General features: G+C 40.5%; 1 protein-coding gene and 1 long non-coding RNA gene across 2 annotated transcripts in view; one reads left to right on the top strand and one right to left on the bottom strand.

Moving 5' to 3' along the window:
* Positions 1-1,461, top strand: part of LOC132428526 (uncharacterized) — a 62,405-nt gene extending 60,944 nt beyond the window's left edge. Inside the window, exons 4-5 of the long non-coding RNA XR_009520141.1 lie at positions 227-326; positions 1,020-1,461. This is a non-coding gene — a long non-coding RNA (uncharacterized lncRNA). The remainder of the gene's footprint in view (positions 1-226; positions 327-1,019) is intronic.
* TTN (titin) overlaps positions 1-16,512 on the bottom strand; it is a 281,802-nt gene that overhangs the window by 59,062 nt on the left and 206,228 nt on the right. The window contains 25 exon segments of the mRNA XM_060016520.1: positions 45-320; positions 750-1,052; positions 1,350-1,649; positions 1,747-2,031; positions 2,130-2,450; positions 2,774-5,740; positions 5,831-6,124; positions 6,210-6,509; positions 6,632-6,913; positions 7,027-7,335; positions 7,431-7,733; positions 7,827-8,126; positions 8,227-8,508; positions 8,600-8,902; positions 9,592-9,894; positions 11,237-11,518; positions 11,608-11,758; positions 12,886-13,034; positions 13,140-13,454; positions 13,541-13,840; positions 13,953-14,249; positions 15,378-15,695; positions 15,789-16,088; positions 16,178-16,307; positions 16,402-16,434. Coding sequence (XP_059872503.1) covers positions 45-320; positions 750-1,052; positions 1,350-1,649; positions 1,747-2,031; positions 2,130-2,450; positions 2,774-5,740; positions 5,831-6,124; positions 6,210-6,509; positions 6,632-6,913; positions 7,027-7,335; positions 7,431-7,733; positions 7,827-8,126; positions 8,227-8,508; positions 8,600-8,902; positions 9,592-9,894; positions 11,237-11,518; positions 11,608-11,758; positions 12,886-13,034; positions 13,140-13,454; positions 13,541-13,840; positions 13,953-14,249; positions 15,378-15,695; positions 15,789-16,088; positions 16,178-16,307; positions 16,402-16,434 — 9,403 coding nt within the window.

Here is a 16,512-nt window from a genome sequence, read left to right as displayed (position 1 = left end):
TGATACTCATATTTGGATGGCCATTTGTCTAACACGTAACCTACCCATGACAATAACTTTGATTTTCTGAGTGTCTGTCCCAGAACTGTTTTCTGCAGTGAGGCTATAGTAACCGCTGTCTTTCCTAGCAACATCTTTTATGATCAGAACTGAAGAATTGTCTGCTTTATGTACTGCCAGGTGGCTGGATGTGACAACTTCATCTTCTCCTTTTTTCCATTTACAGATCGGATGAGGCTTTCCATACACATGGGCTTCAATTCGGAGTTTCTTCCCAGCTTTGATAATAATTTGCTCTGGCATAAGGATCTTGGGTGGCACTAAAAGTAAGATGAAGATACGTTAATTTGGCAGGGAGGTTAAATTTCCTCTGGTGGGGAACTATACTAGTGCTTTTCAAATTGTGGATTGCAACCCATTAGTGGATTCAAATTAATGTTTGCATTACTGCTGATACTTTTTAAAGAGCATGGGATCGAAACGAATTGAGAATATCTGAGGCCAGCATACATGATAAGAATGGGTGTTGCTTTAAGAAACTTTTTCTAAGTCATATATATGTACGTGTGTCCTGTGTCATGATTTAAGGTGTATTTACTACCTGTTGTGGGTCCAGGTGTTTCCAAACCACTGTTCTCTACTATATTTCAAGTACTTCTGGAACTAGCTTCTTCAGGGATAAACATCTACATGTCGAAAGAAAATCCTCATAAACTTTTATCGCATGGAAAACGACTCTGACTACTTACACAGCTGTGTTTTGGCTTCATACACTCCCTCAGCTTCTCTTGGCAAACTGACTCCAACAGCATTTCTGGCCGCTACCCTAAATTTGTATTTCTTTCCTTCCTTGAGGCCGGTGACGACAAGGCTGAGGTCTTTCACCACCGAGTACTCTGTCCAGTGACCTGCAGGCAGCTCTTCGTCTCTGTAACTAACGATGTAGCCGTCGACCTTGGCACCTCCATCGCGCAGGGGAGGTAACCAGGCTAACGCAGCGCTGTTCTTTGTCATTTCAGTAACTTCTAGTTTCCTGGGGGGATCCGGCTCACCTAGAAGAAAAAATCACCCAGGTAACCTAATCCATCCCTTTGGAAATACGCATAAATGTTTTCGTATGCCACTTGCTTCAGAGTATATGGAAACTATGGTTCGGGATGTTGCAAGTAAAAAGGACACGGATGAGTCAGATCAAAAAAGTCTTCAGTGAGTGAGTTAGATATTTATTTGTACTGTTTAGGTTTCTACAAGTGAAGGCCCTTTCATTAGTGGAGTAAAATGTTTCGGTATCTTGATTTTGCTGAGGTCGGGGACTGGAGTTAAAAGGAGGGAGAAAGGATGTAACTTACTTAGAGGATCTGTTGCGAGCACTGGTTTGGGGATGTCTGTTGGGACGCCGGAGCCATACTCATTGACAGCAGTTACTCTGAAGAAATACTCAGTCCCAGGGACAAGATTGCTGACGTGGAAGCTCGTTTTCTTGACTTCTGGGGTGACTGTCGACCACGTCTTTCTATCTGCCTCACGTTTCTGCACAATGTAATGTGTCACTTGGCTCCCACCATCGTTCTCGGGAGGGGCCCAGGAAATGTGGCATGATGTTTTAGTGACATCCGAAACTTTTAAATCAGACACAGGTCCAGGAGTATCTGTGAAGGACGACAAAATCATATATACGAGTCCCCTCAGCCTCCTTATTAACTAAGGCATTTTTGAAGGGGAGGAAGACGCTTGTTTATAACCCACCTAATACTCTGACATTCACGAACACGGCCTTTTCTCCAGCCAGGTTCACAAGCGTCAGGGAGTATTTTCCTGAGTCATCACGGGTAGAATTGGGGATGACAAGGAAGGCCATAGTATCAACCAGATCAACTTGTCCCTTTCTGACCACGTTATCAATACCCACTTTTCGCCAAGTGACCTTAGGGGCTGGTCGCCCTCTCACTATGGCAAATAGTCGAATAGGGCATCCTGCTCTCACTGTGACCAGTTTTCTCATGCTGGCGTCCAAATCAATCTCTGGAGGTTCTGCAAATGACACAAAAGCCGTCAGTTGACTTCAGAATGTGGGGAAATCATGTGAGAAGTGAAACATGAATGAATCAAGTGATAACATAGGGCCTCACCTAGGATTTCTTTAGGTTTAATAGCGTCCTTTAGTTCTGCAGGGCGCCCAATGCCAACTTGGTTTTGGGCACAAACCCTGAACTCATATTCCTGGTTTTCATCCAAGCTGGTCACGGTGAATTCCATGCGAACGAGTTGCGCTGCAGCACTACACCTTTTCCAGCCTTCATCAGGTGATGTATCTGGTCTCTTTGGTCTCATTTCCACAACATATCCAATGATTGGTGCGCCACCGTCATACACCGGTTTTCCCCACCCAAGAGTTATGGAACTTTTGGTTGTATCAACCACTTTGAGATTGGTCGGTGGACCAGGTGGTTCTGAAAGTAAATTATATAAGAATAAATTTACACATGGTTAACAACTACTAGTGTTACGTTAATGAGTAATTCTATATAGTCCATCCTTAATTAACCACAGATAGTACATTCAATTTCTCAATGACTCAGTCCTCCTTATTTTCCTTCATAAAATTAGAATCTACCATTGTTGGTACATTTTAGGCGATTTGGTAAAAGATCTATTTGGAAAACTACTGGCTAAGATTAAAGTTTTGATGCTGTGGATTTAACTTATTTGTCTAATACCTCTGTGCCTGAGATCAAGAGTTGGTGTAATACCAGAAAAAGCAAGAACATCATACCTATGGGGTCTTTTGCCACCACTGGCCTTGATGGCAAGCTTGGTTCTCCAATTCCAACTTCATTTTCTGCCTTGACACGGAACTGATATTCATGTCCTGGGAGGAGATTCTGTACTTTCAAACGTCTCTCAGGGATCGCACTCTTGTTGACAGGGACCCATCGTATTGAATGTTTTTCCTTTTTCTCCAAATAGTATCCTGTGATGGACTTTCCACCATCATATTCAGGTGGCGTCCAAACCACAGTCATCTCTTCTTTGCTTACTTTAGTGACTTCTGGGGGGTCAGGGCGACCAGGTCTATCATATTTGGTTTTTGCAATGACTGGTTTACTTTCTGTTGGAGGCCCTGTGCCTATTTTATTTTCTGCACGGACTCTGAAAATATATTCATTCCCTTCTATGAGACGTGTTACTGTAGTACCAGGTGTTAAGATAGCAGCAGAAAAGGTAGACCAAACCATTCTCTTGCTCTCACATTTTTCTAAAATATAATTTTGGATTTCACAGCCACCATCATCCTCTGGTGGATCCCAGCGAAGAGAACACCTATCACTACACACGTCAAAAATTTTCAGATTTCTTACAGGCCCAGGCTTATCTAAAACATTGACAGTGGCAAAGGCCACAAAACTGCCAGCTATGTTAGTTGCTGTAATTACATATTTACCACCATCACTTCGCTTTGCTTTAGTAAGAGAAAATTTAGATGAATCACCACTGGTAGCAATGTTGACCCTTGGTGATCTTGTTAAGTCTGTCGCATCTTTGTCCTTCGTCCATGAAACTTCTGGAAATGGTTTGCCTCTAACACCTGCCTCAAGTCGAATGGTGTCCCCTGCTTTGACAGTTAGCACACCACTTAATTTCAGATCAAGTACTGGTTTCTGCAGGTCTTCCTTTACAATAACTTCCTCTGTCTTCACCCAGTCACTTTCCCCACCTTCATTCTTCGTTTGCACTCTGAACTCATAAATCTGGTTTTCAACACATTTGTCAACCATGTAGTGGGTTTCTTTAATGCCTCCTTTATGCACTCTTTCCCAGTCATCAGAGCCCTTCAGCTTCCTTTCAACATGATATGATAGATTTGGGCTACCACCATCATAAGCAGGCCGCCTCCATTTTAGGTAGACAAATGTCTTTCCTTTATCTGCAATATGAAGGTTTTCAGGCTCACCTGGTCTATCAATAGGGTTAATAGCCAGAATTGGAGTTTTTGTTTCAGTGGTTGGCCCAACACCTACTTTATTTTCTGCACAAACTCGGAAATAGTATTCATGGTTGGCTAAAAGGTTGGCCTTGATTAATCGCTTAGTGACATCTGAAGCAACAATTGACCAGCCTTTCTGGTTTGGTTTGCGATATTCCACTATGAAGTTTGTTATTTCTGAGCCACCGTTATCTAGAGGGTTTTCCCAAGAAATTGTACAGTTCTCTTTGGTTACGTTGCTGATCTTTAAATTCTGGCAGGGTCCAGGTCTGTCAAGGACATTAACGATAGCAGAACCTTGGGCATGTCCACTGCTGTTCTTAGCTGAGATGATATACTTGCCGTGATCAGCTCTAACAGCTTCTTTAATTTGCAACTCAGCACGAGGTAGATCGTGAATTAGGTCAACCCGCTTTTCTCGGGCCAATACTTTGCCTTCCTTGGACCAAGTTATGTCTGGTTGAGGTCTGCCTTTGACCCGAGCAAGAATGCGGATAGTTTGGCCCACCCTAACGGTAATAACATCACGACAGGTAACATCAAGTTCTACTTCTGGAGGATGAAGGATGTCCTTTGCAATCACAGATTCTGCTAGCTCTCTTGGCTCTCCCTCTCCCACAATATTAGCTGCCTTTATTCGGAATCTGTACTCATTTCCTTCAGTTAGTCCAGGTACCCTAAAGGCACATTGCCTAATGAGTTCATCTTTATTAATCCTGCTCCACTGTGTTGCTCCAGCTTTCTGACATTCCACTACATAGCCCAGAATGGGGCTACCACCATCACTGAGAGGCTTTGTCCACACCAGGTCAGCTGTTTCTCTGGTCTTGTCTTTCAGCTTAGGATTAATAGGTGGTCCAGGTGGTTTGATGGGCCGGCAAGCTTTTATTGGATCAGAACTTGGGGACGGATTGCTTAGTCCTGCAAGATTCTCAGCAAAAGCTCTAAACTCATATGTATTTCCCTCGTAGAGTCCAGTCACTCTAAACTTCATGTCCACTAGAGGTGTTTTGTTGACCCTCATCCATTTGCCTGTTACTTCTCGACGTTCCACATAGTAACCAGTTATTGGACTGCCACCATCAGATTTTGGCAGAGTCCAAGACACTGTTGCAGCATTTTCAGTAATGTCAGTAACTACTGGTTTACCGGGAGGAGATGGAGGACTAAACTTATGTTTAGCAACAGTAGGTATGGAGTCAAGGGGAGGGCCAACACCAATCTTATTCTCTGCTTTCACTCGGAAGACATATTCACAGCCCTTCTGCAGATGTGGGACTTTCAGCTTTGTCTTACTGCTTCCTGAAGAGACAACACCCCATGTGTCTTTCTTTGTGTCTTTTTTCTCAACAATATAATTTATCACAGGGCTTCCTCCATCATCCTTAGGTGGCTGCCATGAGATAGTCATATGTTCAGGGGTAACTTCCAGAATATTAATAGGGCCTGTTGGTGGACCAGGAACATCAAGAACAGTAAGATGTACAGCCACTGTTTTGGCGCCAGCTGCATTGGAAACTGTGATCTGATGTTCCCCAGTGTCTCTCCTTAAGCAGTTCTTAATGGTGAGTACTGATGAGAAGTTGTCAGTTTCAACGGTATAGTGTTCATCTGTTTTAATCTCATTCCCATCGGTTGTCCACTTTGCAGTAGGAACAGGTACACCTCTTATAATGGCAGGGAATCTGACTGTAGTTCCAGCTTTTACCACAAGGCCTTCAATTAATTTCACATCCAGCTCCACAGATGGAGGCACTGGAAAGGAAACATGAGGAAATTAGATTTTGATTTTCACAATATGAATAATTTTAAAAAGAAAGAAAATAATTCCAATCTAAAAATTACCTAGTTTTTCTTGACATTCTATTGGGATAGTTGTGTCAGGAAGACCAAGACCCACAATGTTTTCAGCTTTTACACGGAATCTATAGGTCTTTCCTTGTTGTAGTCCGGTAACAACACACTCTAAGTTTGTCACAGTCTTGAACTTAATCCAGTCTTGGGTGCCCTCTTCTTGATATTCCACCAAATATCCAGTGATTGGAGAGCCACCATCACGATCTGGCTTATTCCAAACAAGGGAGACTTCAGTCTTGTCAACATCTACATGGTGTAGGTTCTTGGGTGGCCCTGGAGGATCTTTTAAGAAGAAGAAGTTATGATGAATAAACAATATTCTCAAAACAGTAAAACAGTACTTTTGTATCCAAAGAGAGCAACTTACGTAGGGGATCCAGAGCCTTGATGGGTTTAGATGTTTCTATAAAAGGACCACGTCCATACTGGTTCTCAGCAGCTACTCGGAAGAGATACTGATTGCCTTCAGTAAGATGTTTAGCAAAGTGACTCTTTTTCTTTGATGTAGTTGAAAGAGGTGACCACTGGACACTGGCAACATCTCTCCTCTCAACCACATAATTTGTAATGACAGAACCACCATCATCCAGTGGTTCCTTCCAAGTAAGGTAACAAGAATCTTTCCTAACTTCACTGACTTCCAGATCTCTAGGTGGCCCAGGCTTATCTGAAAAGTGTTAAGTAATGCAGTTATATAAGTGATTTAATCCAGATAAGAACTCAAAATGTATTTAGAGTTACTTTTATATGCTATTGCATTAAGTACATCACAAGTACTAAAATTCTTACCTAATACAAGTACTTTTACTGAGACAGTTTTTGAACCAGCTAGATTCTCCACTGTTAAGGAATAAATTCCACCATCTTCGTGGGCAGCATTACAGATTTCAAGCTTGCTACCAACTGGAGTAACATCAATTCTTGCTTTAGTTGGAGCCTCTCTGTCTTCTTTTTTCCAAGTTACTTTTGGGAACGGCACTCCTTTGATGACGGCACTAAGTCTTAGGGTATCACCAACCCTTATGTGTTGTTCTCTTGCCATGTTGGCATCAAGAATCAACTCAGGGGGTTCTAGAATAAAGAGAACAGTACTTACAGATTTGTTTTGTTAATATATTTTACACTTAAGCATAGACAATGAAACCTGTCTTCCTTGCAAAGGCAGCTGAGAACATTATACTCACCGAATCTGTCTTTTACTAGCACTGGCTCGGGAACATGAGCTGGATCTGATTCACTGGCTACGTTGACTGCTCTTACTCTGAACTTATAGGATTGACCATCCCGAAGACCAGTGACTTTATAGTTAGTTTCAGGACATGACTCAGGAGTGTGATTGGCTCTTTTCCATTCTTCATCTCCAACTTTCTGGTATTCAACAATATAACCCAGAATCTTGCTCCCACCATCATGACGTGGTGGCTGCCAGGTTAGATCAACTGAATTATGTGTTGTACCTATTGCTTCAGGATTAATAGGTGGACTTGGTTTCCCTACATAATAAAAGAGAAAACCAAAAAGGAGTTAGAATATAGCTGAAAACAAAGTTGGATAAAATGAAAGCTGAAAGAATGCTTTAGTACTATACCAATTGGATCTTTAGCAAAGACTGGTTTGGATGGTGGGCTTGGGTCTCCAATACCAATTTGGTTTTCTGCAGAAACCCGGAATTCATACTGACACCCTTCTAGAAGATCAGGAACCGTAAACTTAGTGTATGGATGGATAGGCTCTTTGGTAACTCTAGCCCATCGTTTAGACATCGTTTCTCTCTTTTCCAGGATGTAGTTTGTGATGGGCTTTCCGCCATCATTTGGCTTGTTCCAGGTGACTAATGCAGAGTCTTTGGTAACTTCTGTAACAACTGGCTGGTCAGGTGCATCAGGAACCCCTATAACAAACATTAGCAAAATATGTTAGAAATTTAATTCTTCCCGTTAACAATATCAAACATCGAATCACTGAAAAGAAATATGATGCATACTGAAACGATCTTTGGTTTTCATTGAATCAGACACCAGAGGATCACTTATTCCATACAGATTTTCAGCACGTATCTGGAAAATATAATCTTTTCCTTCAAGCAGTTTAGAAACTTTGCATGTTGTTTTAGCACTTGCAGATGTCACCGGCATCCAAACGTCTTTGCCCACTTCCTTCTTCTCAATAATATAATTAGTAATTTCACTGCCTCCGTCATCTAAAGGTGGCTTCCAAGAGATAACCATGTAATCTTTGGTCACGTCATCAAAAACAACTGGTCCTACCGGTGGTCCAGGACGGTCTGAGGAAAAAAAAAAAAAAAAATCACACCACAAAATGTTATTTCCACTTCTGCTTTGGAAAGAACAGAATGTCTCTAATTCTTGCTAAATAATACTTACCAACGACATTAACTTGACAGAAACCTTTCCTGGAGCCTGTACTGTTCTCCACAACCACACAGTATTTGCCAGAATCTGAACGCTTGGCCTTGAGCTTCTCTAGAGCAAGTGTTGTTGGCGAGGTCTTTATATGAGTGCAGTCATCTTCTAGCACATCAACTTCATCTTTGAACCAAGTAACCTTAGGCTTTGGTTTGCCTGAGTAACGGCCAGTGAGGGCAAAAGCTTCACCAACTCGAATCGTGAGTTTATCTCTGAAGTCGAGGTCAAGCGTTGGAGGAGCTGAAATGTATAAAGGAAAGTCAGTTTGATGTCTTAAGGTAAACCTATAAGTGTACACGTTTTCAAAGTGTAAGCTGCATTTGACACATACCTAGCTCATCCTTGCAAGTGATTGGCTTGGTGCAAAATGATGGTTTGCCTTGTCCAACAATATTGATGGCACTGACACGGTACTCATAGGTATCGCCTTCTTTTAAGCCTTTCACACTGTACTTCCTGCTAAGCAAGTTGTCATTTGTAACTTTGTGGAACTTCTCAGTTCCAATGAGACGGCTTTCTAGGACATAGTTGATAATTTCGGATCCGCCATCATACTTAGGGGGATTCCAAGTCAGAGAAACAGAATCTTTAGTAACTTCTTTGACTTCTAGGTCTTCAGGACGCTCTGGTACAGCTGCAAGTGTGGAATGACAGTGAGACGAATGTCATGTTAAGAATGTAATAGAAAATGTAGTAAATAATGCTTTTTGAGGATTGCGTTTAAACATTAAACTATTCGTTTTGATAAGTAACAAAAGAAATCTCAACATAAAATGAGTAGAGCTGAAAGGCACTCAATACAATCTAATTTCCAGATGAGGAAATAGAGGTTCATTGAGGCCAAATAATTCAGCAAAGTCCCCCAGAGTTGGTAGTTTTAATGTTTTTTAATTTCTTTTAAAAAATGTTTTGGCCGCGCCACACAGCCTGTGGGATCTTAGGTCCCTGAGCAGGGATCGAACCCGCCCGCCACCCCACCACACTGGAAGTTCGGAGTCCTAACCACTGGACTGCCAGGGAAGTCCCCAGAGTTGGTAGTTTTAGAGTTAGGAAAATACTTCATGTTCATGCCATTAAGTTGGAAATTAAAAAAAGAATCCATGTAGTATTACATGGGAGGATTTGAAGAATCATATATATTCCCACAATCTCTTTCATAGTCACGTTCAAATACTACCAACATCAGAGACTACGTATTTACCTAATGAATGCTTGCCAAATGAATGAAATGCTTGGCATTTGTGTACCTACTTTGTCACTATAGTCTTTTATTAAATGAGTGAAAAAGTAATTAAAGATGGAATTGTTTTAAATTGTACTTACTTATTGGATCTCTTATGACAAGCGCATCTGTTGTCTCAACAAACGGGCCCATGCCAATACTATTTTCAGCTGCAATTCGGAAAAAGTAGGCTTTTCCTTGAATGAGACCCTGGACGGTGGCATTTTGTCGGGTAGCTGTGTATGTCACTGGGGTCCATGCTCTGCGGTCATCTTCCCGCTTTTCAATGACGTAATTGGTGACTGGAGAGCCTCCATCATCTTCTGGAGAAAACCATGTCAGTTTGCAGGAGTCGTTGGTTAGGTTGTGAGACAGGAATGGTGTTCCAACAGGACCTGGCACATCTGGAAATAAGAGGAAAAGGTTTTCAGTTGTTTGACATCAATGGACTACTGGGCTCAATATTTGTTACCCTCTGTTTTTAAAAGGGAGACAAAAATGTTGTTATGAAAAGAGTGAGATTTTGTGTTTATTAATTGATTTGGTTTGTTTTTTTCTTTCCTTGTGTCTATATTCAACCATATTTTAAAATGAAGTAGGTTTGCAGTAGTTACTGGTTGCCCCTGCTTTAGTAGAAACTGAAGGAACAGTTTTATACATATCTATATCTATAACTATATCTATATATACACACACACACACACACATACACACACACACACACACACACATTTTTTTTTTGGTAATTTGTGAGTCAGGTAAGAGGGCAGTGTTGGGAGGAAAATGCACAGAGGGAGACAGGAGAGGGGTGAAGAGAGGCATGACTACTTTTTGTGTCCAGTTTACTCTCCAGAGGGGAAAGGGGGAGATAATTTTTTTCTGTGTGACCAGTGAATCTGAGCAGCACAGGAGACCCCAAATCTCAGAATGACCTTTGAGAGGTTTGGAATTTAACCTGGAAGTACACCAGTTCTTAAAGTAATAGCCATTGGACAGAAGACTGTTTAGGAGTTTGAAACAACCTAGAAACTTGAAGGACCATTGCTCAATGAGATCTTTTTCCGCATGCCATTTTCACTAATGAAAGCAAAACATGTTTTCATAATATTATGTTCAATAGAGAACTGGTTATTTTCACATAAAAACTGTGTGTTTGGAGTATGGTTGTGCCTAGAGGTGTGCTGAGAGAGAGATCTGAGTGGGAGGGCTTCACTTTCTGAGCAAATCACTGGAGTAGAGCAGCCAGTGAGAGGCATGAACAAGCCTCGTAGAGTTCAACTCGATATTCAGTGACAAGAAATGCAATATTGATAACCAAATATGATGCTTCTCTTCAATTAGAATACTGACACCTTCAAAGGGACTTTTGTCTTATTATGATAACTGATAGGTCCTATGATGTGAAAACGGTCAACCTTAGCAAATTGTTAAACATTCATGGACATTTTCAGGAAAGCTGCTTTTATGAAAACTATATAATAACATAGTAAATGCTTATGGTGGCATATTATATAAAAAGGCAGCACATAAGACTTTATATAGGAGTACAGCCATATAAAATATGGATAGGATGAAAAAAGGAGGAAATTTAAAAAAATGCTAATAGTGGTCAATGGGATTGTGGGTGATTTTTCTTATTTTCCAAAATATTTGTAACGTAGTTTTTTTAAAAACTAATATAGCTTTATTGTAGATGAAATAAAGTGTTATTTTTTAAAGACGCATGGACGAATTGAAAGTTGTTACCTAATACATCAACGATAATTGTCTTCTTTCTTTCCCCCCCTGCATTTTTGGCAAGAAGAGCGTAGACGCCTTGGTGGCTCCTCTGGCAATTCTTGATGACCATGGATGAGCTAATGGCTGTGGTCTCAATGGTGGCCTCTTGGGGTAAAGCTTTTTCATTCATACTCCAGGTAACGGTTGGAGGAGGCTTGCCAGATACATAGGCGATGATCCGAATCACCCCTCCAGCATGGACCACAATTCTGTCTCTGACGCTGGCATCTAACTGAAGGTCAGGTAATACTGGAAAACAATTGAAAATAACAAATGTGCTTTTCATTTCCAATCCAAAATGCAAATATTGATAAAATAATAGAAATATTAGTAAGTACCAATCCTGTCCTTCATTTCAATGGCATCTGTGACTTCTCCAGGTTCTCCGATGCCGGCAATGTTGACTGCTCTAACTCTAAATTTGTAGAATGCTCCTTCTTTTAATCCTGTTACAACAAGTTTTGTTCCTCTCACTTCTTTTTCTTTAGCCTAGGGAAAAATCACAAGCATTTTATAATTAGAATACAGGAGTCCTTTCTTATCCGTGGTTTTGTTTTCTGTGTTCATTTACTTGAAGTCAACGGAAACCTAAAAGTATTAAATGGAAAACAATTCCACAAATAAACAATTCATCAGTTTTAAATCGCGTTCCATTCTGAGTAACGTAATGAAATCTTGGACCATCCTGCTCCATCCCTGCCCGGGAAGTGAACTATCCCTTCCATCATATTCACGCTGTATATGCTACCTGCCCATTAATAAAGAAAAAACATAGTATATATAGAGAGAGCTCGGTACTATCCGTGGTTTCAGGCATCCACTGGGGTCTTGGAATATATCCCTTGGGAATCGCGGGGGGGGGGGGACTACTGTAGTTTTTTGTTTTAATAGCTTTCCAAAAGCATAGCAACAGCTTATTTACTCTCTTTGAGAAAATTGTTGCCAATTTAGGTTCTAGGGATCAGATATTACAGGTAAATACTGAATGGAAGGAATTATGTTTTAAAATATTGTCAAGTGATTGAAAAAAAACCGTACTGTTTACTTGTTCCATCCTTTTTTATATATATATCTATGTATATTTTATTATATAATTTGATAAAATAGGTTCTGTTTTTGAATTTTATTTTATTATACAGCAGGTTCTCATTAGTTATCTATTTTATACATGTTAGTGTATACATGTCAATCCCAATCTCCCATACATGTTAGTGTATACATGTCAATCCCAATCTCCCAGTTCATCCCACCACCCCCACCCCACCCCCGGCCACTTGCTTTCCTCCCTTGGTGTCCATTCGTTTGTTTTCTACATCTGTGTCTCTATTTCTACCTTGCAAACTGGTTCATCTGTACCATTTTTGTAGATTCCACATATATGCATCACTTATTCCATCTTTTCAGGCTTTATAGCCAAAAGATAAGTTAACAATAACATGACTTAACTTTTGATTAGGTTTTTTGACCTAAGAGATGTTTGGATTATCAGTTAAATTATATGTTATTTTTCTGATTTCTTAATAAAAAAATACAGATAGGAGTTAATGGGATTGAGAATAACTACTAAGTGTTCAGTTTATTCATAGTACATTTCCATAATGCCAAGTGTTAGCTACCTTTTCCCATTCTTCTTTTCCTTCTTCTTTATATTCAACGATGTATCCCGTTATTTTGGATCCACCATCTTTTAGTGGGGGAGACCACTCCAAATCCGCAGATGATTTAGTCCAGTCTGTGACTTTGGGAAATGGAGGTCCAGGAGGGGCTGGAAAGAACCAGTATGCGTTAGTATTCTTGACTTTTCCATGGCACTCTTTGGCGGGGGGGGGGGGGGGGGGGGGCGGGGAGAAAGAATGGTTTTAAGGCTTACCAGTGGGATCTCTAGCAGTCACTGGGTCTGATGGCAGACTTGCTGGACCCACACCAGCAGCATTGATTGCGTATACCCGGAATTGATAATCAGAACCTTCAATAAGACCAGTCACTTTATAAGAAACACCCAAAGTCATGACTTTGATAGGATCTCGGTTAACTCTCTTCCATCTCTTTGAAGTGGTGTCTTTCATTTCTAGCCAGTATCCTGTAACAGGAGAGCCTCCATCGTATTCTGGCTCTTCCCAGTTGACAGTCATGTAGTTTCGAGTCACACTGCTAACTGTTGGTTTATCTGGTGCTCCAGGGACAGCTGTGACAAAAAATCACAGTGATTTATAAGAAATTTTGAAAAACACAAATAAGAATGACTTTGAATGTGAAACATGTCCTACTTACAGAAGAGGTTTCTTGCTGTTTCTGGTTCACTGTCAAGAGGTTCCCCAATGCCATATTTATTCTGGGCCATGATTCGGAATACATATTCATGGTCTTCTAGCAATTTTGGAATTGTGTATGTGCACTCTTTAGGTTCGCTGGAGACATGCACCCATGTCTTCCTGTTAGCTTCTCTTTTCTCAATTACGTAGTTTGTAATCTTAGACCCACCATCATCTTTAGGTGGAAGCCAAGATAGTGTCATTTGATCTGCTGAAATAGATTCGAACTTTATTGGTCCCACTGGAGGGCCAGGGCGACCTAAAATGGTTTAAAAAAAGAAAACTTTATTAGGACAATGATCTTAAAGACAGATATTACATTTATGGACAGAAAACTATATGTAGTTTTAATAAAACAATGTAATCTTTACCAAGGACATTCAGCCTCATTTCCTTTGATGCTGTTCCCAGATTATTCGCAGCTGTGATGGTATATAAGCCAGTGTCACTCCTGCGAGACTGTGGAATCACTAGAGTGCAGGTATCATCCACCACCAGTTTGTTGACATGGGTGTCGTAGACAACAGGTTCTTTGTTATCAGGCTTCCTTGGAGGAGCTTTAAACCAGGTTAGTGTCGGGAATGGCACACCTTTAATTTTGGCCACGATGCTAACATCAGTTCCTTCTTCAACCTCCATGAATTCTTTTAGCTCAATTGAAGGTGGGCCTAGATTATTTAAAAAAAAAAACGTTGTCATTAGGAACATTAAAAAAAACACTAAAGCATCGAAAGTAGAATTCACAGTGATGATAAAGTTATTTGATCTACTATAAGCAGGCTTTATAGCCCTACCTGACATAAAGAACAGATCTGTCTTCAGCTAATTTACACCAGTTTAGGGAACAGGCATATGTGGTCCTCATCCTTTATTGATCTACATGTGGCTATGTATCACCTACTGTCTCTCTCTTACCTGGCATCATTATGATTGTAGATATTGAAAAAGGGCAGAGAGAAGTGAAACTATAGTATCTTAGACTTGGGAGTTCTTTCTTGATATTCCCTAATATTTATGCAGAGTTAATGAGGGGACCTACTTTGTTCGTTCTGAGATGAATTCCCCTTTTAAGAAATATAACTAACTGCTAATAGAGGCAAAGCAATTTTCCATTTTTCATGAATTTAGTGTAAGAATATGCACAGGGAGTAGTGACTACAGCTTTCCTATATTTAGAAGAGAGAACTAACAAATACACAGCAGTAATGATGGTAACAATAACGAGAGGAAGAATTATTACCATATTTGTGTGGATATTTTATCTCTTAAAGTAGATATGTCTTTTTCTCAAATAGAGAAAATCATGTAGTTTTAATAAAACCACGTAACCTTTGCCAAGGACATTCAGTCTCATTTCCTTTGATGCTGTTCCCAGATTATTCATGGCTGTGATGGTATATAAGTTTCTACTTAAGAAAAAGAAACTCGATTGTGAAGATAAATGGGTCTCAGCAGTTGCTAAGCAAATAATTGGTTACTTTCTGCCCTTTTTGAGGAGCATGCAGAGGAACTGTTTTAATTTCTGGTAAGTAAAACAGCCTGCCATGGAGAAAAATTCGAGTAAGGAAATTCCAAACAGTATCTCCTTTCAGTAAGGGAAAGGTAATATATATGGAAATATGATAATTCTGTGCAAGTTGAGGGCATGAGTGATTGGGTAATGGGCCCACGTCCAGACTGAACCCGTGGTAGCTTCTGACGTACAGAGACATCTCTTTATTTTGGACTGTTCTTGAGTATCTAGGAAGGCATTCACGAAGAGGACATTCTCTGATAGATAACCCATTGGTACTTACATGTCTGGTCTTTGACAGTCACGGGGCCAACAGTGGCTGAAGGTTTGCTGACTCCTGCGGCATTGACAGCTTTGACTCTGAATTCATATTCCCCACCCTCTACCAGGTCTTCCACCGTAAACTCCAGTTCTTCCACATCGCGCTTATTGCACTGTTTCCATGCTTCTTTCTTTGTCCCAGTAGGATCCCACGCAAGGCACTCAACAATATAGTGGGTGACCGGGGAGCCCCCATCATTCTTTGGGGGTTTCCATGACAGATGTACTGTGTTCTTTGTTATGAGGCCAATCTTGAGTTTAATAGGGGGATCAGGAGGATCTTTAAAAATAGTTAAAGAAAGTATTAATCATTATTTATAACAACACATTTCAAGTTTAGGAAGCTACTTTAATCTTAGACTTAAAAACTTACATATTGGATCTCTGGCAGTGGTCCTCTGAATGGTTTCCACGGGAGCACCAATACCAAAACGGTTTTGTGCCCGCACGCGGAAGAAGTATTGCTGTTCAGAGATGAGGTCAGGAACTACAAATGAAGTGCTTCCACAGTTTGGATTGACTTTAGTCCAAGCTTTTCCATCAATAGTCCTCTTCTCGATAACATAGCCTTTGATCCTGTCTCCTCCATCATCATCCGGCATCTTCCATGTAAGCCTGCAACTACCCCTTGTGATGTCACTGACTTTCAGATCCTTGGGTGGCCCTGGTACATCTGTTGGATGCAAATCCCAATATAAACAGTGGTGCCCTGTTTAAAATAATTTGTTCTTATTCCATAATAACTTTTAAAGTCTTTCTTACCCATGACTTTAACTCTGCAATTTGCAGTCTTTTGTCCTGCTTTGTTCTTGGCTGTGATGCTGTATTTGCCTGAATGAGATCGTTTACATTCCGGAATAATAATTACGGATGAGTTTTCAGCAGTCTCCAGCTGTACAAAGAAAATAGCAGTCATACACTGAATGAAATCATAGTAGTATTGAAGTCAGTCCGATTCTGAATCATTTCAGTTTTTTGTTTTTTACCTGTGCATCTTCAGGTATGTCATGAACCCCATCCTATTAGAAAAGAAGATAGTCAGTTATAGTGTAAATATTCCTTAGAGTGAGTCAATGAGAGATGCAGAGAATTATAAT

This window comes from Delphinus delphis, chromosome 7 (genome assembly GCF_949987515.2).
Source record: "Delphinus delphis chromosome 7, mDelDel1.2, whole genome shotgun sequence".
Taxonomy (NCBI): Eukaryota; Metazoa; Chordata; class Mammalia; order Artiodactyla; family Delphinidae; genus Delphinus; species Delphinus delphis.
The sequence above is the reverse complement of the archived record's forward strand: the minus strand, read 5'-3'. Positions and strand labels throughout refer to the sequence as shown.